This window comes from Typopeltis vanoorti, chromosome 12, assembly GCF_054136105.1.
Source record: "Typopeltis vanoorti isolate ZY-2024b chromosome 12, IOZ_Tvanoo_1.0, whole genome shotgun sequence".
In the NCBI taxonomy this organism is placed as follows: Eukaryota; Metazoa; Arthropoda; class Arachnida; order Uropygi; family Thelyphonidae; genus Typopeltis; species Typopeltis vanoorti.
In genome coordinates this window covers 49,982,791-50,005,880 of record NC_143560.1, presented here as the reverse complement: position 1 = coordinate 50,005,880, position 23,090 = coordinate 49,982,791, and the positions used below count along the sequence as shown (strand labels likewise).

General features: G+C 36.4%; 1 protein-coding gene across 1 annotated transcript in view; it reads right to left on the bottom strand.

Annotated features, from left to right (window-relative positions):
• The window catches only part of LOC150100779 (centrosomal protein 43-like), a 210,818-nt gene that overhangs the window by 159,382 nt on the left and 28,346 nt on the right, over positions 1-23,090 (bottom strand). Inside the window, exon 3 of the mRNA XM_090401945.1 lies at positions 19,583-19,714. Within this exon, the coding sequence (XP_090258071.1) occupies positions 19,583-19,714 (132 nt within the window). The remainder of the gene's footprint in view (positions 1-19,582; positions 19,715-23,090) is intronic.

Genomic DNA, 23,090 nt, shown 5'->3' with positions numbered 1-23,090 from the left:
GTGGAAGAGGACAGAGAGGAATACAGAGAGAAAAAGCGAGAGGCTAAGAGAGTTGTTGCATAGGCGAAGGCCATGGCATATCAAGACCTTTATGATCAATTAGAAACAAAGGAAGGACAGAGAAAGATTTATCGATTGGCAAAATGTAGAAATAAGGCTTTAAAGGACATCGTACATGTGAGGCAGAGATGCTGAAGGAAGAATATTATGGAGGGATGTCGACATATGAAACAGATGGAGAATATACTTTGAGGGACTTTTGAATGAGGAAAATGCAAGGACTCACAGAGAAGATGGGCAGCCTTCTGAGGGGATGGTGCAGAATATCAGTAGAGTGGAAGTGAAGGAGGCCATGAAGAGGATGAAGAATGGAAAATCGGCAGACCCAGACAGGATTCCAGTGGAGGCATGGAAGGCTTTGGGGGGAAGAGAGAACTAACCTACTGTGGGACCTGTTCATGAAAGTTTGCCAACAGGAAAATATACCCGAGGAATGGAGGAAAAGTACTCTTGTCCCCATCTACAAGGGTAAAGGGGATGCACAAGACTGTAAGAATTACAGAAGAATAAAGTTGATGTCCAACACAATGAAAATCCTAGAAAGAGTTCTTGATGGAAGACTGAGGAAGGAGGTGGGGATTGCAAAGGAGCAATTTGGCTTCATGCCTGGTCGATCGACCACAGATGCTATCTTTGGGGTATGACAGATGATGGAAAAGTTTCGAGAGAAGCAACGGGAGCTACATTTGGTATTTATTGATCTGGAGAAAGCATATGATAGAGTGCCAAGGCAAGAAGTCTGGAAGTGTCTGAGAAGAAGGTACCAGAGAAATATATCAGGTTGGTGCAGGAGATGTACAGAAATGTGAAGACAAGTGTTCAAACCTGCCTGGGAGTGACAAAAAGTTTTCCAGTGACAGTTGGCTTGCATCAAGGGTCTGCATTAAGTCCGTTACTGTTTAATATTGTGATGGAGGTGGTGACGGAGGAAGTGAGAGAAGACGCAACTTGGACTATGTTGTATGCAGATGACATCATGCTGTGTGTAGAATCAAGAGAAGAAGTGACAGCCAAACTGGAAAGTTGGAGGAAAGTACTGGGAGAGAGAGGTATGAGACTGAGCAGAGGTAAGACCGAGTATATGTATTGCAAAGTGGATGGCAGCCAGGAGACAGATCTGGAGGTGGAAGGAAATGTCATCAGGAAGGTCAGTGACTTTAGATACTTAGGTTCAACAATGAAAGAGAATGGTGAGGCTGAGAAGGAAGTGGGATGCAGGATACAAGCAGGATGGAGGAACCGGAGAGAGATGGCTGGAGTGCTATGTGATAAGAGGGTGCCGATCAATCTAAAAGGCAAAATTTACAGGACAGTAGTGAGACCAACTATGACGTATGCTTTGGAAACTGTGGCCCTGAGGAAAAATAACATCAGCACGATGGAGGTAGCAGAGATGAGAATGCTTAGGTGAAAGTGCGGTGTGACCAAAAAGGATCTGAGAAATGATTATGTAAGGGGAACGGTGAAAGTTACGAACTTAGGAGCAAAGATACAGGAGGCAAGGTTGATATGGATTGGTCATGTGATGAGGAGGGAGGAAGAGTATGTGGGAAGAAAGTTCATGCAGATGGATGTGCAGGGGAAGAGGAAGCGCAAACGACCAAAGAAGAGATAGAGGGAAATGGTGGAGGAGGACTTGAGGATGAAGAACTTGGATGTGGCTACAGCCCAAGACAGGAAGTTGTGGAGGAGACTCACCACAAACAGTGACCCTACTTAAGTGGGAAAAGCTGCAGAAGAAGAAGTGGAGGAACAGTAACTTCTCTATCCCTGCTTATTAGTATGTTCTTCAACAAACATGTAATCTGATGTACAGTTTTGTACACCAGATTACAGGTAACCTTCATAACATATCCTCTATATTCTATATTTCAACTCCAAAATCACACCCAAGACCGTGGCCTCATCAGTTTCCTGTAATTCAGCTCCATCAGTATTACACACTGCTTCTGATCTCTTCCTAAAGTGCATCACCTTACATTTGGCCACATTAAATTGGCAACCATTTACCTTCTTGGTTTAGCATCAACAGCAAACAAATGAATATTTCCTGTTAAAATAATTTCCTATTATCATTGATATACAAATTAAACAAGAGGACCAAGTATTGAGCCATGAAGCACACCAACGGTCACTTGCCTTCTTCTTCTGGACTCAACTCCTCCATAAACAACTAACTCTTTGATATCTGTCCATCAGTCACTCTCTCTAATTGAAATCACCAGATGCATATTGTTAAATCCTGAATGGAGAACTTTGCAAGTAAATTCTTTATTCAGGATTTAACATGATAAATATTACTAATTAAGGAGATACCTGCACATCAGCTAATAATTAAGAAAAATTTCTTTATGTTATGTGATAATGTGTAGTCCATATGTGCCATATATTGAAATTTATTCCTGTATAACTGAAATGAGAAGCAGAGAATTTTGTGTCAGAATAGTAAGAATTATGTAAGGGAATTGTTAAGTTATTTGTAAATCCCATTAAGCTGTCTAGTACATTACGAAATTTCCAGAAAGATAATAAGTAGTAATCCGGAATAATCGCGTATAATCTGTACGAGTCGAGCATAGTGATGGAGGCTGTACCTACGTGGAAAGTGACGTCAGAACGACTACCTGGAATAGGGAAACAATGGCATGAACGATAGAGTTCATGGGTAAAAAACACATCGAATAGAGGGTGTCTGAAAGGGTGAATAAAAGACGATGCACGCCATATTACAAGGCTTCTTCGGGTCCTGGATTCCAGTTTTAGAAGGTTTGTTGGGGGATTCGTGAGAGAGTGGTGGGTCGACTACAGTGATGTCGGACGACTAGGGCTATTCTTGAGAATGCTTGAGGATTTCCAAACGAAGCTGATCGTGTTACAATGGCCTATGCAGAATCAAGCCTTCAAATAAAGTCCCATCGAGGAGAACAGAGAAAATTTCCTGCAGAGCGGTAGACAGCATGCTACAGTCCAGAAATGATTCAAAGAAAAGTGTAGTGCATCGCCAGGCGCAAAGACGGCCGAAAACTATACAGTAAGGTAATCCAGATCTACATGAGATGGCGGTATGAAATCAGAAAGGATCCGGTAATGTAAAGAATTTCATTCTATGTTAAAAATCGCTTAGAAGAATAAGAAATTTGTGTATACTGTAAACTAAGGACACTAATAGAGAACTTTCAAGTGAGAATTTGATTGAATTACTTAAGACCATGTGGAACAAGGAAGAATTGTTGATAGGCAGTATTTTGATTGAGAATGGCGAGGCTTGACTAATGAAATTTAGAATTAAGATAGTTATTGATAGAGTATTAATGAAAGTGTTCAATACGTGTTCTGTGAATAACTTGTGAAAGGAATTATATCCTAGTAGTGTTATGCTTACGCTTAATCTTATCCTTTCGTAATTGAAGGATTTAGCTTGCTCAATTTCATTGTTGTGATTTAGTATGAACCTTAACTTAGACTTGTTCTATTGAGTATTTGAATTTTCTTAACTGTAAATGTTTTGTGCTTTTCCAATAAACATGTTTTGTACCTTATACCTGAGTTTATGCCTGATTACGAATTCAAACCACCACTTATGAAATAGAACCTTTTGGTTGGGAAGGAATTAGATATTATTGCTTAAGTGAGATTCAGGTCACGACTGCTAACTGAATCTGCACAGCGCTAGCATAAGATTAATAATTGTGTGTATCCCTTTAGAATTATTTCCCTGAACAAGAGTCTCTTCTGTTATAGGATATTGGCTGGCGCAGCAAAAAAATGAATTTTGCTAATATCCGAAAAGTAAATAGTACTCAATTAATATTTTAAGGGCACAACTTTAGATTAGAAAGTGGACTATTTAGAGGTAGAACAAGGTAAAATATAGAGAAAACAATGATGTAACAATATCCATCCCCATTTGCTCTAATTTATGCAATAGAGTTCTATGTGAAATCTTCTCAAAGGCTTTTGCAAAGTCTAGGAACCCAGTCCTGAATTCTGTCATTCACCAATTTCTTCAGTACCTTAACGACTACTCCTGAGATGCTGATTAGCCTATAATTCACTATTTCTGTCAAGGAGCCTAATTCATGCAATGGGACTATTTTGCTCTCTTTCCACTCCACAGGATGGAAAGAGAGCAAAATATAAGCCTCACTTCCCATGGTTAGTGAGGCTAATATTAAACAACTTGGTCAGAGGAGCTGATAACTTCCTTGTACATTCTCATAATACACAGGCTGATATGCAATCTAATCTCATGGATGTGTTTGTATTGAAGTTGTGCAATTAAGCACCTACATTTCTCCAACCTCTATTCTCCTATCAGTGAATATCACAATTGGCATTGCAATGTCACTACCTAGATGGTACACCCATGCAAAATGCTCATTCAGTAATTAAACTATTTGGTTTGGTCTGTTACCTCACCTAAATCAGCATTCTTTAAGGTCATCCTTCCATAGTCATTCCTCTTTTCTTTCACATAGTGAAAGAAACTCTTTAGGGTTTCTTTTGGCCTCATCAACAAGCATTTTCTCATAATTAGCTTTAGCCTTCCTGTACCAGTCCATACTTCTTGTCTGTGCCTTATGATGCTTAAAGGCATGATAATCACCTTTTTCTTTATAAATCCCTCCACAATCTATTTTTTGTGTGCAACTCCTGCTTAATGAGGCTATTCATCCATCTTACTCCTACTGATTTATCCTTCTGACTGCAGGTATATTCAAATACCACTTTCTTCAAACACCCCTTGATCCCTCCCATGCACCACCAACATCTCTCCTTCCAAATTCTTATACCATGGTTCTGCTGAAAATTGACTCCTCAGCTTGCCATAACCACCTCTTTGTAATTCCACATATATCCCTTCTTAATATAAAATTCTGTGTGTCTGGCAATCTTCCAAGTCAAGGCTGCATGATCACTTTCTCCAAGCAGAGGCAGAATAGCTAGATTGGTTAGTGTTAAATTCTCTGATGCAATGATCAGATCCAGCACTCTTGAATCTCATGTCCCCTCCATTACATTGCCTCAGGTAATTATCTCTCCGCATCTGTATAAATTCCACTTCCTTCCTGGCCTGTGACCATTCCTCCTCCCAATCTATGTCCCTATAGTCGAAATCTTCCATAATAATTACTCAATCTGTACTTATCATGTTAATTTGTGTGTGCATGTCATCTACATTCTCCCTTATACTCCCTGGATTATAGAAGCAACCAATTAAATATTTCGTCCTGTTGGCCTCTATCTCACCAGAGGGCTTCAAATGAACCACCTTCTGAATCCCTGTCTATGTGATGTACTTCTACTCTTTTTGGCTTTAATATCTCTGCTATCATTAGAAATACTCCTTCCCCTGTCTTGTTCCTTCTGTCTTCTCTGAAGGTACTATATCCCTTGCATTCTATTCCTATGACCATTATCATCCTCAGTCAACTATGTTTCACTAATACCTATACCTTTTGACCAAGTTGTGCTAACCAATGCCAAAAACTCCTCTATCTTATTTTGATTACTTCTGCCATCAGCATACATAAACTGCAATATTCTCCTTCATTCCACAACCTCCCTTACACCTTGAGTTACTTAGCCCACTAAAGTTAACCCAGGGTGCTACATTTCACATTGCGTGATCACTCTCCCACTTACTTACCTATAGGTTGCCTGAACCCACATTCACCTGCATCACCACCCCCTAAACATTCTAGTTTTCCTAACTTTTCGAACTTTCACTGAAAAACACTCTCCCAAGACTCCTAATACCCACTTTTGCTAAGTTAAAGGAAGTCATTAAATTGTCAGGTGCTCATAAAATTCATCAAAAAGCTAGCCATTCCCCGTTACTTAATCAGTTACGAGTTTCAAAAGAAGAATTTCCATTAAATATCCTAAAAACAACAGAATTGAAAGTTGATCTGTCAAATATATTAAATTAAGACTTGCTACACTTGGTTATTAATATATCAAAAAATGCAGGTTCAAAAGCATTTGAAAAAGGTATCATAAATCTCGACTTTGTTAGAATGATCTAAAAAAAAAATACAACTAAATTACCTGCTGATAAATGGGTTGTAAACTTATCTGGCCATCCTCTAACTGAAGATGATCTCAACGTACTAGTACAAGATCCAAAGTTTGCAATTTTGCCTAAACGTATTCCCTATTTAGATTTCATACACAACATTGAAAAGAACACCAGTCATCTGTCTAGTAATGAAGCTAACAGACTGCGTTTTGAAATAGCAAGTGATCTGTGATGCCCAACCATCAGAATTAAAAGTCCTAAAGTCCTTAAAATGAAATAATAACATTATCACCAAAGCTGACAAAGCTAATACCACTGTAGTCTTAAATGCCAAAGCAAAGATCGAAAAATGAATTTACTTCTTCGTGATTGCAATACATATTCCCAGGTTAATAATGATCCTACCAAAAGTCAGCTCTAAAAACTCAACACATTATTGGATGAAACAACATCCATAGATCAAGAAACTATTAAAAGACCCAAAACATATCAAGTATGCAAGATGTCCTAGAGTATATGGTTCACCAAAATTACAGAAAAGTAACTGTCCAATTGACCTATTGTGGATTCTATAGGCAGTCCCACGTATAAAATAGCAAGATTTCTGTCTAACCTTCTCTGTCCTCTCATTGGTCACTCAGCTTCCTTGATAAAAAATTTCCATAAAATTTTTTACAAGAATAGAAGATATTAAACTGGCAGATACAGACATGTTGTCATACAGACATGTTTGACGTTCTTTCTCACTTCACTAATATCCCTCATTAAAAGATAAATAGAATTTTTAACCCAAAATTTCCATCAGACATAGTGGAATTATTCAAATTTGCAATTACATCAGATTACTTCACATGGAAAGATAAAATATATAAACAAGAGAAAGGAACAGCAGTGGGTTTGCCCTTATTATTACCCCAAAACCTCAAGGAGTCAAAGACTCATCTGGGAGATCTTTTTATCACACACACACACATCTCATCATACCGTGTCTTAAACACACTCAAACTCCTTTCTTTTAAGCTTACACGGTGATCCGAATGCATTTTTGAAAATTATGGAGACAACTACCATGTTTGAATAAAAACTTTAGTTTAATATAACTAAAATCTACATTCGACATTTTGACCTTTATGTAAAGGTCATCTTCTGGAGTATACAACTATACACAGAAAACAAGCTACACTACAGTCAAACTGATTTGTTAAAGATACTGACCAACCATTACAACAAGTGTTAGCCTGACCTCTGGTAAAAAAAAAAAAAAAAAAAAAATTATACATCAACGCTAGAGTCCTATTATTGAAAATTATGGCGACAACTACCGTGTTTGAATAAAATAGTAGGACTCTAGCGTTGATGCATAATTCTATTTTTTATTATTTTTTTTTCACCAGAGGTCAGGCCAACAATTGTTGTAACGGTTGGTCTGTATCTTTAACAAACCAGTTTGATTGTAGTGTAGCTTGTTTTTTGTGTATAGTTGTATGCTCCAGAAGATGACCTTGACATAAAGGTCGAAACGTCAAATGTAGATTTTAGTTATATTAAACTAAAGTTTTTATTCAAACACGGTAGTTGTCTCCATAATTTTCAAAAATACCCTCGAACTCCTTGCAGACATCACACTCTCAGGCAAGGCATTCCAATCATTCACAACTCTGCACAAAAAAACCTTCCTCTCACTCGCCTACTCACACCCTCTTTATACAGTTTCCAGGGATGACCTCTGGTTCTCCCCTGATCTCCCACTATTCTCTGCAGAACTTCTCCACCATTGATCCTATAACAACCCCTTATCAACTTGTAGGGTCTCTATCATATCTTCCCTCTTCCTCCTGTCCACTAGACTCTGCAAATTACATCTTCTCAACCTTTCCTCATACTCGACATTCCAGAAGTCAGAAACTACCTTAGTCAGTCGCCTTTGGACCCTTTCCAACATCTCTTCATCCTTCTGAAAACCCGGTGACCAAATCTGGGCACAATAGTCCATGTGTGGCCTAATCAAAGCCTTATACAACAGAACAAGAATCTCCCTACTTCTACACGTCAGAGTCAATATCAGTTATCACCTAATCTAGCCAACGTTTTCCTTGAATACCTAGAAGAAAGAATTTTTGCTCTTTGCCCAAAACTAACAATTTGGCTGCAGTACATTGATGATGTCTTTGCAGTTTGGAATCACACAGAACCAGAACTCAACTCATTTCTACAAAAAATCAACACCATTCATTCTCGTATCAAGTTCACACTAGAAAAAAGAATCATCAAAAGGTATTTCCTTTCTTGATGTACACATCCAGCATAAGCAAGATGGGTCCATTTATTTACACTTCTGCCTACCAAAAACCAACTTTTTCAGGTCATTATATCCAAAATACATTAGCTCACCATCCATCTCAAAAATATGGCATCATAAAATCCCTAGTATCCAGAGCACATGTTTAATTATAAATGGATATAATTCAATAATAACCCAAAAAATAATCAACCACTCTCCTATAAAGCAACCCAGATAAGAAGAAGCCCACAGGACTCCTATACCATATATTAAAGGCATCTTTGAATGTGTGGCAAAAATTATGAAAAAATATCAACTCATTGCTACCTATAAACCCATCAACCAAATTCATAACCTGTTACCTTCTCCAAAACACAAACTCTCACCAATGATGCTAAATGATGTATACAAAGTGTCGTGTTTATGTAACTTGTCTTACTATGGACAAGCAGGAAGATCTGTAAATAAACATACCTCTGAACCTTACAAATCTGGCCTTGAATAAGATGGAATTGAAACACTAACCACAGGATCCAATGGCAGAACACCAAGCTGCTACACAGATCCATATATAAACATGAGCATTTATATAAAGAAAGTGCTGAAGCCCTACTTCACAGATCTAATCTCAATCGTAACGACTGCTTCAGTATACCATTGTTATCCTCAACTGTATTAAATAAATTTATCTCACAGATTTTAATTTAATTTAATATCTATTTTAATTTCAGCCCAATAGTATAAACTCATTGATACATGACTGTATACCTAGAGGGATTCTAATTTAAGTATGTGCTCTACTGTTTTCTAATTTAATTCCTATTGTTCTTCAATAATTGCTGATGATGTCTTATGATACATAAGACAAAATATTTAGATAATAAAATTTTTAATTTATTTTACTGTGGCATACGTGTTATTCTCCAGGTATGAATATTCCACGGGTGTCATTATGCAATTAAATATTACAACTTAATACACTCTAATTAGTTGCTTTTAGTCTGCACTATGTAGGCAAGCTGATGTTGATGTCAACAAGTTGCAGAGGAATATCTGTTTAAAGCATCTACAGTCTAAACAGTAAACTCACTTGAACTCATGCACACACAATGATGGATTTTTGCAACGATGTGGATTTAACAAAATTAATTTAGTGCTTGCAATTTTACAGGTTTATTGCTAGACTAAAAAAAAGGGCAACATTAGCAGTTTTAGTGCATTAAACTCTCAACATGTCACTGTCAAAATCAAGGTGGAAAGGACTTGCAAATTCATTTAAATTTGAGGGGCTGGACAAGCATTACAAAATTTGTTTTTAAACTGCATGTATATTCAGTATTTAAAAAGCTATGGAGTAAGCATTTAAGTTGCTTTTATAGAAATATTTAGCATTCAACTTACAAGATCTTTTAACAAAGATACTGTCACCAATTTTAGGCAAATCAAATTAAGAATTTGTGGCCTGTGACTTTTGCTATTGTGAGCACAGGCTACTGCACAACACATTGAGTCTGAGACTAGAAACTTGCACACAAAATACTTTTCATGCACACATTGGCTGCCGAAAATTGTGTAGTATCAAAAAACTAAGAAATATCTTAGTTTTACTAGTATAAAATACATACTAAGTGGTAGATGTTAGACTAGAAGCCTGAAGTCGTATGGATGCTAGTAGCTAGCCTTGACAGTTGGGTGGGAGATCTGCTGACATCCACCTTGAAGAACACAAGAAATATATACCTGGCATAGAATGAAATGGGTAAAAAACTACTATGCTTTGTTGTAGCAAATACAAAACTTAAAACTTTTTCTTGGAAGAATCAGTAGCAGATTTGAGAAACTAACCAAACATAAATAAATGTGGCTAATGTGAAACTTCCCGAGATCTGGAAACTAATTCTTTGACCTTCTGTCCAACAGCTAAGGCTAGCCAGTATTAAAAAAAAAAAAAAAAAAAAAAAAAAAAAAAAAAAGGCAGCCCTCTTAGGACTAAGGACCAATACTAGAACTATTAACCACGCTACCGGCCAAGACGTCTATAGACGTCAAAGTTATCATGGATGTGAAGTACATATTAAAATTATAATACCATTGATATTCCATTGAAATATATGATGGATACGAAGCATATGAGAATGCGTATTTGATCCATAATGGCCGGTAAGGTGGTTAAACCTGTAAGTAATTTTTTTCATCGTACTGTTTACTGTTTACATTCCATTAAACCTAAACCTAGAATGTTCTCTTTCTTCCATAATTTTTCTTAGCCTAAGAATGCTTACAGAAATAATCTTAAGAAAGCTCATTAAGGAAATTTCTCTGGATCTCTCACAGTGAACTTTATTTTCCTTTTTACAGATGGGTACTAAGAGAATACTCCATTTGTCCAGAATTCTACTTTCCGACCAGGCTTTTTGACATGTGCATTCTAACTACTGTAAAACTTTTATCCTGTCAAATTTGAGTATGTCTGATTGTAGTATATCTGGAAGAATGATGGGACCTCTATCACACTTGGGAAAATGATGGAACTTATACCCTTCAAATTAAAAAGGATCTGGGTTCTATTCTCGTGATGATGAGAGGAATCTTTATATTGGCTTTTTCAACTAAAGCTGGATTAACTGAAGGGGAAAAAAAAAAAAAAAACTGTTATTTCAAATGAGACAGCAGGGTATTTTCGTGGAGTAACCAAACAGGCAAACCAGACAGAGAACACATGCTGCTAAACAGATCCAAATATTGAGGAACAGGAACATAAAAGATGGTGTATATAGGCAGATGAAATTATATAGGTGTAAAATGGGCTTCCCATGATGAGTCAACAGATTCCATAGAAGTATAATGCAATAATACAGTAAACTCTCGATTTAACGGACGGCGATTCAACGGACTTCAGATTTAATGGACATAATTTGACAAATAAATACAGATAATGAAATAATTAATAAAAAAAATAAATAATACGATGATTAATTGGAAGCAATCGGCAGTGTTTATAAATTGCATCTTCAGATACATTAGCATATATTCATGATATTTTGTGCATACTCGTAATAGTTCATGCACGTGCGTGTGCTTTGGTTCGGTAGCATCAGTAGCAAAGAAGATACAAGAGGAGACGGGACACTTCAAAATTTGCGCGCATACAACATCAAGTCCACCATCTTTAATTTTGCTGCCGCTTGGAAGCAGATAAAGAATACAACATTGGCTAATGGCTGGACTAAGTTACCGAATGGGAGTGAACCAGAATACGATTTCAGGGGTTTTGAAACCTCTGATTTCCATGAAACTTTGATGCGAGCTGGTGAGAATGACATTGAACAATGGCTAGACATCGACAAGGGCAACCCAGGCTACCAAATTCTCAGCCAGGAAGAGATTGCTGAAGATGTTCTATGGGGCGATCAGGAAGTTGACAATGAGGAAGAAAAGAAGCAGTTCCAGCTGGTCCGAAACTATTGATGGTTAGAGAACACATGGACGACATCATCTCATTCATAAGCACATCTTCAAATCCAGAGGTGATTGCTTATTACAAACATTTTCAGCAATTTCGATTGTTAATTATTAAGAAACAGTATAAACGTGGAAAGCAACTGAAAGTTGATGCTTCTTTCAAGCCCAATCCTCAGTAAAATGTTATTTACTTAAAAATGTTCTCATTAAAATATATTAATACTGTACCACTGAAAGTGTTTCATTTTCAATACTATTCCTAAGATTCGCGATTTAACGGACTTTAGATTTTACAGACAACCCTTAGCCCCCTAATAGTCTATTAAACTGAGAGTTTACTGTATCATCAATTCCATCTGCCATTTCCACATTTCAGGTTTTCGATGCCTCTTATTTTTCTTTTCCTACCTCAAGTACTAATATGTACTTTTGACTGCATTTCTCCTGAATATTTTCTATCACTGTTTTGTCACCGTTTATTCATTTAACAATTTTTCAAAGTAATTACTCTAGACACACAGAATAGCACTTCGGTTTTCTTGTTAGTTTTATTGTGTCTAATTTCTCTTAATCTTTCCTCCATTTCTTAAGTCTTTCAATAATCTCCAGAATATTTTGCAACATTTGTGATATTTACCTTCCATTTCTTCACATGACTTGCAATTACCTACTCTTTAACAAAACTTAGCTTTCATATATTTTTCTCTATATTCTCTTAAAAGTATGTGCTCTCTCTCTTTTATGTGACTAAGAAAGATGCAAAGTTGTAAACCTACAGTTCCTTGGTAATGTGGGTAGACTGCCAGAATGTTCAAAATAGATTTTTTTTTTCTTTTATAGAAATGTTACTATAACTGCTTGAGTGTCATAAAATTCTGCAATGTGCTATCTTTGTACACAACTGTGCCATATGCTTCCAACTGAATCGATGTTTTTTTTTGACTGAATTTGTCACAAGGTTTCCAGGATTTGGTTCTTGTTTTCAAACCCTTTCATTTCTTTAATAATATTTGTATACGAGTTGGGGTGCTTAAGGGTCAAAGCTGTATAACTGAGAGGAGACCTCCACAGAGCCTTTAAAGGAATGTGGAGAACCGACCAGGTCTTCTGACCTAATGTCCAATCCTCACCTTCTCGTGGTGCACCCTGTTGGGTATCTACCTGGATACTGAACGAACGAGGATAGGCTGGCAATTTGGGATTTAGCCAACCAAATTGTATTCTTATTGGCTTAAACCAATATAGAAAATGATGGTACAACATGACAAAATTTCATGCCAGCTGGGACGTTGCTCGGTTAAACAAGGACAAGGCCCCAGTTGTTTTCGCCAGGAACCAGGGCAAACAGCAAAAAGTCAGCTACTGGAACAAATCTGAAAAAACACCCCAACTCAACATCACCAGAGTTAAAGATCGGTACTATCAAAGTAAGAAGCCTGAATGGCAAAGAAATGGAGCTAGCTGAGGAATTAGATAAGTACCAGTTCGACATAATAGGGGTGACTGAAACAAAAAAAAAAAAGACAAAAACTGGTGAGATCTTTCTGAGCAATAAATACAAAATGTTATATTCAGGCAATGACAATCAAGGAAAAGAAGGAGTAGCCATTGTATTCAACACTAAATACGAGGCTAATCTTCTTGAATGGCACACAGTCTCAAGTAGAATGATGTGGGCAAATATCAGAATGGGGAACTGGACAATGAGACTTATTTGTGCCTATGGTCCCACAGAAGGTTCTTCTAAGGTAGAAGTGGAGGAATTTTTTAATGCTTTAGAGAAAGCATCTGACACTATGAAAAAGGAAAAGTTGATCCTTGTTGGGGATCTAAATAGCAGAGTAGGAAATGATTGTGAGACATACAAAAATATTTTGGGAAAATTTGGAGAAAAGAGCAAAGCTAATAATAATGGCAAATACCTGTTGGATTAATGCTCAGGACATGTACTGGTTATTACTAACACCATGTTCCAACATAAAAATGTGCATAAATTCACATGGAGAGAAGAGGCAAGAAATAAGAAAAGTCTCATTGACTATGTTATTGTTGATAGTAATGTTTTCTTCCTGGTGCAGGACACCAGAGTGTACAGAGGATTTGAAATTAGAAGTGATCACTATTTAGTCTTGAGCAGGATAAAACTGAATTTCATATTGAAAAGAATAACATGTAAGAAAGTTTTAAAGCGAATAAAAGTTGAGCAGCTCTCAGATGTGAACTGTAGACTAAAATACACAAAGATTATTGAAGAAAAAAATGAAAGAGTTGGAGAACAGGAACCAAACTTTAGAGATTCAGTGGCAAGCCTTATAGAAAACCTTGATTGATTCAGCCAGAGAGGCATGTGGTGAGGTTGTCTGCAAGGATAGAAAAATCAGAACTCCATGGTGGACACAGGAAGTTAAAGAGGCAGTGAAGGAAAAGAAGAAAGCATATCAAAAGTTCCTGGCAAATAAGTCAGCTTGTGCTCTTAGAGAATACAGAGACAAATGTAAGAAAGCTAAACAGTGTGTAAAACTAGCTAAACAAAAGTCATGGGACGACTTTGGCAAGAACATAGAAAATAAATATCAAGAAGGTGGTAAGATATTCTGGAGGTTGTTGAACGAGCTTAGAAATGGAGCAAAGAGTATTGTAAAATGAGTCAGAGATGATAAAGGTGACATGAAATCAGGAGAAAAAGATATCCTTGAAGTATGGACTAATTACTTCGAAAAATTGCTAAATGAAACAAGCAGTGATGACAGCACAGTGGTAAAAAACACTCAACAGGCATACAGTCAGGAATACATATCCATACTTGAAGTAGAAAAAGCCATCAAAGGCTTGAAATGTGGAAAGGCAGCAGGAGTAGATGATATTCGACCAGAAATGCTGAAGTATGGTGGTATATCAGTCTTACAGTGGCTGCACTGCATAGTTCAGAAAGCCTGGACAGAGGGACGAATTTCCAATGATTGGAGTAGAGCTCTAATAGTACCCATATATAAAAAGGGAAATAAAACTGAATGTAAGAATTACAGAGGTATTTCCCTACTGAGTGTTCCTGGCAAGAGCAATGCAAGCATATTTGAGAAACAGCTGGGAAGAATTGTGGAAGAAAAACTTGGTAAAGAACAAGCTGAATTCTGGCCAAATAGAGGCTGTCAGGATCAGATCTTCACTTTACGACAAATAGTTGAGAAAGCATGGGGATATAACAAAGATCTGTATTTAAGTTTTGTCGATCTGGAAAAGGCATATGACAAGGTGCCAAGAGAGAAGCTATTCAATACGCTACAGTTATATGGTGTCAATGGAGCATTATATCAAGCAATACTCAGTCTGTATTTGAGTTGTAAGTCGGCAGTTATAATTGAAGGAAGTACAGGAAGATGGTTTAATGTTAAATCTGGTGTGAGACAAGGATGTACATTATCCCCTCTGTTATTCATTATCTATATGGATCACATTATGAAGGAAAGTGGTATTAAACATGATATCAGAATTGGAGATGTTAATGTCAGCTCTTTGCTTTATTCAGACGATGTTATACTTCTAAATAAATCCACTACAAGTCTACAAGATTCCTTGACTAAATTGAATAACTGTTGTAATAGATATGGTATGAAGGTCAGCATTAAAAAGACAAAGACAATGAAAATAGGTAGAATTGTTGAAAATGTCAACTGTGTTGTGAACGGGGAACCTGTGGAACAAGTAAAACATTTCAGCTACTTAGGCATGATTTTTACTGAAGATGGCAAATTAAATATGGATATAGACAACAGAATTAACAAAGCTGGTATGGTAGGAAGTCAACTGAATAAATTCATATGGAATAAGAAAGAAATTAGTCGGAACACTAAATTAGCTGTATACAAGACAGTGTTCAAACCAGTTTTAACTTATGGATCTAAGAGCTGGGTCAGAAGTAAAACACTTGACCAAAGACTAGAGACCGCAGATATGAGAGTCCTGAGAAAGATTAGAGGCAAGAATAGATGACATCAATGGCAATATCATATTAAAAACGATGATATTTGGAAAGAACTTGTGATTGTCGGCATCCATTAATGCGTTAGCACAGCTAATCTTAGGTGGTATGCTCACTTAAACAGAATGGGTGAGGAAAGTTAGCAAAACAAGTCTTCTCTGCCAGGTTGGCAGGAAAACCAAAAGAGAAAGACCAAGATATAGGTGGATCGATATAGTACAATGTGCCTTAAATGATAGAAATATAAGATCTGATAATGATAATATTGGAGTCTTGACAAGTAACAGACTGATTTGGAGGAAAATTTTAGATAGGAAGTTAGTAATGATGTAAATTTTTCATGTAGTACTATCATATCCAGTACATGTATACGAGTATACATGTACATATACATGATGATGCATACGAGTTTACAATTAACTTCTGAAAGCTACTCAATGTTGATTGTTTTTAAAACTTTCATACATAATTTTCTCTTCAAGTTGATATTCATTTTAACCTCAAAATTAAATGGTGATTACTTCCTATTTGAAAACTCTATATTCTGAACCAGTATGAAGATGCCACTATCAAAACAGTCAACTAGTACAGTCACTAATACTTTCTTCCTTATTGTATTTTCTCTGCATGTGAAGTGATGCACATTTTTTATGTTGGAATATGATATTAATAATGGATAATACATGCACTGAGAAGAAATCCAACAAGTACTTATTATCACTAGCTTTGCTCTTTTTTCTCCCAATTTGCTCAAAATATTTCTATCATTTCTACATTTTTTAATTTATTTTCTACTCTGTTGTTTAGCTCTCCAAAAAAAAAAAAACTTCTCAGCCATCTTTAGTAATGACTCACAGAACTGCTACTATGAACTATCCCTGCAGGACCAGAGGAACAAATAACTGTCAATGTCCAATTTTCCATTTTGAAACATAAACGCATCACTCTTCTTGAAACTGATTGCCATTTATCCAAGTGTAAGCGAACAAGATTTGTGCATGAAGTCACTCCACGGTGAAGTGAAAAAACTTTCAACATCTATCTCTAATCCAGAGTATTTCAGTAATAAGGCGTGATACCTTTTGGCTACTTCTATATGGAAATATCACTTCTGGGTCTGGCTTCCACTGATGAGACCTCATGAAAGGTCAAAGCCAGTCTGGGTAATGGCCCTTCCCATAATACACTGCATTATACATGTCCGTAAGGATATGTGCATTGCATTATGGGATACTAAGGCAATTGATGTGGAGTCATCAGTCTCCATATACAAGTAGACCAGTTGTGAAGTGACTTCATGCACAAAATTTGTTTGCTCACACTTGGATAAAGGATGAAACCAAGAATATAATTTTTTGGTATCTTTAATTTATAGTATAACAAAGTGAAAAAACTTTCAACAAGTACCAAAGAAAGATATATTCATTATTGAAGATTATAATGCTAAGATTGGCACTGACAATGAAGGACAGGAAATAATAATGGGCAAATGTAGATAATAGAGAAAGCAATGAAAGAGGAGAAAGAATGCTCAACTTTACCTTGAAGACATGGTAATTTGCAACACAAAATTCCAGCAAAAATATTGCAGAAAGTGGACATAGAGATCAACCTGATGGGAGAATGAAGAACATGCTAGACATGATACTCATAAGCAAGAGATGGATCACATCGGTTCAGTTGCACCACAGACTTCGAGGAGCAGACATGGAACCAGATCATAGATTAACAATTGCTAATATCAAGTTGAAACACAAATGAGAAAAGAAGGCACAGTTTCACAGTTGGAGAAATATAAGTAGATAGTCAATGAGGAAATTATAGGAAAGTTCTTGAGAAAGAACTGAAATCCACCACAGAAAAGGAACTGGAAAATAGGAACAACAAAATGATGTCTGCAATCACAAAACAGTGGAAGAAACAGTCCCAGAAAAAGAGAAACCAATGAACTATTCATTCACAAGAAAGGAAGCAAAACAGGCTGTTAAAAAAATTTTTTGAAAAATAGAGAACAATTGCTCTAACAAGTTATGTGGAAAAAGTACTTATGATGATATTAACAGAAAGGTAATACTATACCTTTCTGTTATAGAATTCACAAGAGACAGGAGTACTGTGCATTAAATATTAATGTTGTTGTTACTCGTGGAAAAGCATTATATAGAAATACTAGGGGGACTCCGCCCCCTGACACCTACGGCGCCCCCCCCCCAGAGTTCCGGAATGGTAGGCCGGTTCTCCTTGAATTCTGATGACTCGAATTTGAAAATTCGAACCCATGGCACCGAATCCCCCCCGAGTTCCAGGCTGGTAAGCCGGTTCTCCTTGAATTCTGATGACACGAATTTTGAAGACTTGAAAGGGGGGTTCACCCCACCCCCATGGAGTCTGCAGCTACCCCCTCCCCTCCCCGAGTTCCGGACTAGTAGGCCGGTTCTCGTTGAATTCTGATGACTCGAATTTTGAAGACTTGACACTCAGGGTAGCCCCTGAGTTTCAAAAGTTTCAAATAACTTGACACAAAAACATTACAAAAAAGCTTATCATTTTATATTATAGAGTAGATTTATGCCTGTTTTGTTGACTTTCAGAAAGCATTCAATGATACAGATCAGCATGGCATAGGTGTGCTCAAATCTCATGGAGTGAACAGAAACCCAATAAGTTTATTATGGAATAATAAACTTATTGGGTTTCTGTATTGGGCTTTATATTCAAGATAAAGCCCAGACTGAGAAACTGATGGAAATGAAGATGAGAAATTGTGGAAAGAAACAGGAAGATGGTTCCAGACAACAAGAGACATGAGACCCAATATCTCTGAACATCTTTATCATGCTGTTGAAAAGAACAATAGATACATAAAGAAAAATATAAAGGAAATTTCACTTCAAGATACAAAAATCAATAATTTATGATTTGTAGATGACAGTCATTATTGAAGATGATAAAGACAAACTAGAAAGAACAGTGCTGAATCTAAGTGAAGAAGAGATATAGGTTGATATGAACACTGAAAAACCTAAAACAATAATATTCAGAGAGAAGAGGATGAAAAGCATAGCTGGAAGAAGAAGAAGTATTTATGAACTTCATGTACCTGGGGAGTAATATGACACACAATTTACACTGTAAAAGATAAGATCTCAGACAACAAAAGCAAAAGTAAATTCAGGCAATGGATAAGATATGGAAAAGTAAATGTGTGCATTGCCACAAAGCTAAGACACTGGAAACATATTCACAAATAATCTCTATAGTTATAAGACATCAGCAATGGTCAAAGACTGTAAGATAAATCAGCTTTTTAAAAAAAAAATTTTAAAAAGGGATTTTACGAATTAGATGGGTGCAAAAGGTAGCAAATGAACTGTATAGGAAAGTAAACTGCAAAGAGAATCTTATTCAGAAAATAATTTTAAGGCAAATTAAGCTTTTGGACATATCTGTAGGATGGATAACAGTAGAAAGATCAAAACCCCAATGTTTCATACAACAGATTGCATAAACAGAAGAGCATTGTCAAGACGAGAGTGGGAGATGATATGAAAGAATACTGTGGAAATTTGGCAGGATCTGTGTCATCTGGCTATGAGCAGAGAGAAATAGCAAGGAATGGCGAAGATAGCATTAGACACCAACAAAGAACTGATTATGATGATATATACACCATTCAAATACTGAAATTGTACTACAGAACAGTTCATAACAGAAATGCGTAAACAACAATAATAATAAATAAAAAATAACAGTAATGTATAAGCATATTATCACTGACCTGTAAACAATCAACTTTTCCATGTAAAGTAAGTACAGACACAAGTTCTGCCATCACAGGGCGATCTTTCAATTTATTTGTATCCACATTGAATAAGTGACACAATTCATTTCTTCCTATTGGTTCATTAGGCTTTAAGAAATATATATACATACATTCAATGAATAGCATCTTCAATAACAAAACTATTTAAATAAAATGTATATTTCACTTCAAAAATTATCTGACAGTCTAAATTCAGAAGAGCAGAACAATGCTAGCTAGCATATTTTCCAAATATACATGAAAACTATATTTTCACTTTAGCACTGAAAGTAGCCCAATAAATGATTATTATTCAAGACCTCCATGGAGATGCAAGACTCATCACAGGAGGTCTGTTTTAAATAACACAACATCTATTGTACAACTTCTTAAACTCATTTACTGTTTGCAATCTCACCATCCTGTCAAGCAACGAATTCCATGCACATACCACTCTCTATGCAAAAAAAAAAAAAAAAAAAAAAAAAAAAAAAAATACTATTCTTTTAACCATTATTCCTTGCACAACTTCCAGGGATAGTCCCTTATCCTTGTTCTATCATATGAAAAAGTTCCCTAGTATCATCAGCATAAATGTTTTAATCACATCACCATATCATCAGCTACCTAAAAAACTATACAGAACGAATGCCTTCAATCTATCCTCATTGTTAATGTTCTAGAGTACAGATATATTTTTTGTTGCCTGACTTTGTAGCCTCTAAAATTTTCTTCATCCCCTTGTAACCAAATCTGTGCATGATAACCCAGATGTGGTTTGATTAGGGACTTATATAATGGAACCACCATTGCATACTTATCTCTGTTGGTAAATATCCTTCTCAGCAATGCAGTAACATTCTGTATTGTCTTGACCACCTTTGCAATCTGCCTTGGAACTTAAAATTTCTATCACCATCACCCAAAATCTCCATGCCTTCACTTTCTGTATGAATCTGCCAATTAAGCATACAGCTTTCCACATGGATCTGAAAACTTTACACTCAGCAGCATTAAACTTATCTCTGTGCTACCACTTTCCTACCTTTCAGTTTATTTAATTCCCCTTGAACAGCCACAACATTGACACTATTACTAATAAACCACCTCAGCTTCATATCACTGCAATTAACTCAATATTTCATCTCCATGAACGTAACATTCTACAGAACTTGAGTGCAGCGATGGTGAGTGAGCAGGAAGTATATAAGGAACTAAGTAAATTTGATGTCAATAAAGTTGCTGGAATGTTGCAGTTGATGATAGCACCAGAGGGAATGTTTAGGGAATTATCAAAGCTTTGGGATACCTTTTTAAATGTGTTACACAGGGTCCAAATTCCAAAGGAATAGAAAGAAGGTAAAATGGTTCTACTTCATAAGTGAAGTGATAAGATTAAGGATCTGAATTATAAGCCAATATATGTCTCTGGAGTTGTGATTAAGTGTTAGAGAGGTTAGTGAGAACCAAGATTCAGAATTAGGTTAATAACAGCAGCATTGGTTTACTAAAGGAAGAGCATGTTTTAGCAATCTAACTTAGTATAACAATGTGACAAATGCAGTGGACAAGGAAGATGCATACAAAGTGGTATATTTAGATTTTTCAAATGCTTTTGATAGATTGCCACATGATAAGTTTGTAATTAAACAGGAACAGATGGGTTTGGATAGTAGATTAATGCACTGGATTGGAGATTACTGTCTCAGAGTTCATCAGCAAGTTGTGTATGGGAAAGTGATATCTCAAAAGAAGAAACTCACTAGTGATGTTCCCCAAGCATCTGTTTTAAGGCCAATGTTCAACTTGTATGTTAATGAGATTGGCAAAGGTTTCAATGGTCTTATGTAGTTGTTTGCAGATGATGCAAAGTTGGGAAAAACTATGAGAAGTACAGCAGATGCTGTGGGCCTTGCAAGCCAACTTTAATAGATTAGATGAATGGACAAGTGATGGGATTACCAGTTCAATGTTGCAAAGTGCAATTTTGAAAATTTGAGAAGCAAAGATAGAATGCAGAATAGAAAACTGGTGGTGATATCTTAGATGAGGTACAGGAGATGAGAGATCTGGGAGTGATGGTGGACAAAGACCTAAAATTTTGGGAACACATTGCTAAACTTGTGTGGGACAACACACAAGATGATGGCAATCATGCAGAGGACAGTGACGTGTAAAAGTAAAGATGTTATGGTACCACTGTATAAGGCTTTGATCAAGCTGCATATGGATTATTTGCACTGATTTGGACACTTGGTTTTCAAAAGGATAAAAAAATACTGGGCAAAATCAGACAACTGACCCGGGTAGTTTCTGGTCTCTGTAACATGCAGTATGAAGACAGATTGAGAGATTGCAATTTGCAGACATCAGAAGGAGAGAAAGGGAGATATGATTGAGACATATAAGTTGGTAAGCGGTTATTACCAGATCAATGTGAATGAGATTTTTCAGAGAATGGAAAATGACAGACAAAGGACAAGAAGTCCTTTGTCTGTCTTTTTTTTCCCCTGTTCACACAGCTTCCATCCCTGGAAGCTGTATGAACAGGGAGGAAGGGGTGATAGAAAGGTTTTTTGTATGGAGAGTGGAAGGTAATTAGAAGGCACTGCCTGAGAGTGTGGTGAGTGCAAAGACAATAAATGTTTAAAGTATAGTATGATGAGCTTTGTGAATGATATTAGGCTCTCCAATGATGATGAAGTTTATGGCATGGAATGGTGAGCTGTGTGTGTGTCACAATAGCAATAATATTATTATTGGGTGAATAATAATATTATATGAAATATTACTATAAGAAATATTATTAATACTACTACTACTAATAATAATAATGTTAATAATGGGTCTTGCAGAAGTCTGCTTATAACCTTTCTTCTCTCCATAAATAACGCTGATATTTATGAGAGTTCCAATTCCCTTACCTGATATCTAAATCCAGAATTTGCAACTTAAATAACTTGCAAGATGGATGCTTTTGCAAGATCCAGAGCAGTGACCATATATGCATTTCCATCATCAACCACACTTGTTGCTTTATTATAAAAGGCAATGTAATTACTGAAGCCAGAGAATCTCTTAAGTTCACCTACATAAATAATATTATTGTTACTGCCTAAATCAATATGCAAGCCCTTATTTCTCCAAAATCTTAACAACCACAGAAGAAACAGAAAGTAGTATACTGTTAGATATCTCCAGGTCAATGGCATTGGCAGTTCCTTAGTGAATTTCCTGAAAGCATGTTGCAAAACCTCTCACACAATCTCACCATATTCTAAATACATCCAACTTCATTCACTTCTGAGCCTTCAACCATATTTATGCCTCTAGGAAGAAAATGTGCTTTATCAGGATGAAATACCCTAACAAAGTGATCACTGAACACTGCTCTACTGTGTTATTCAAACTGGTCACCTAACTACCTGCTCCATCCAACAAGGTTCATCCACAATTATTTTGCCTCTTGTTGGCTACATAAAAA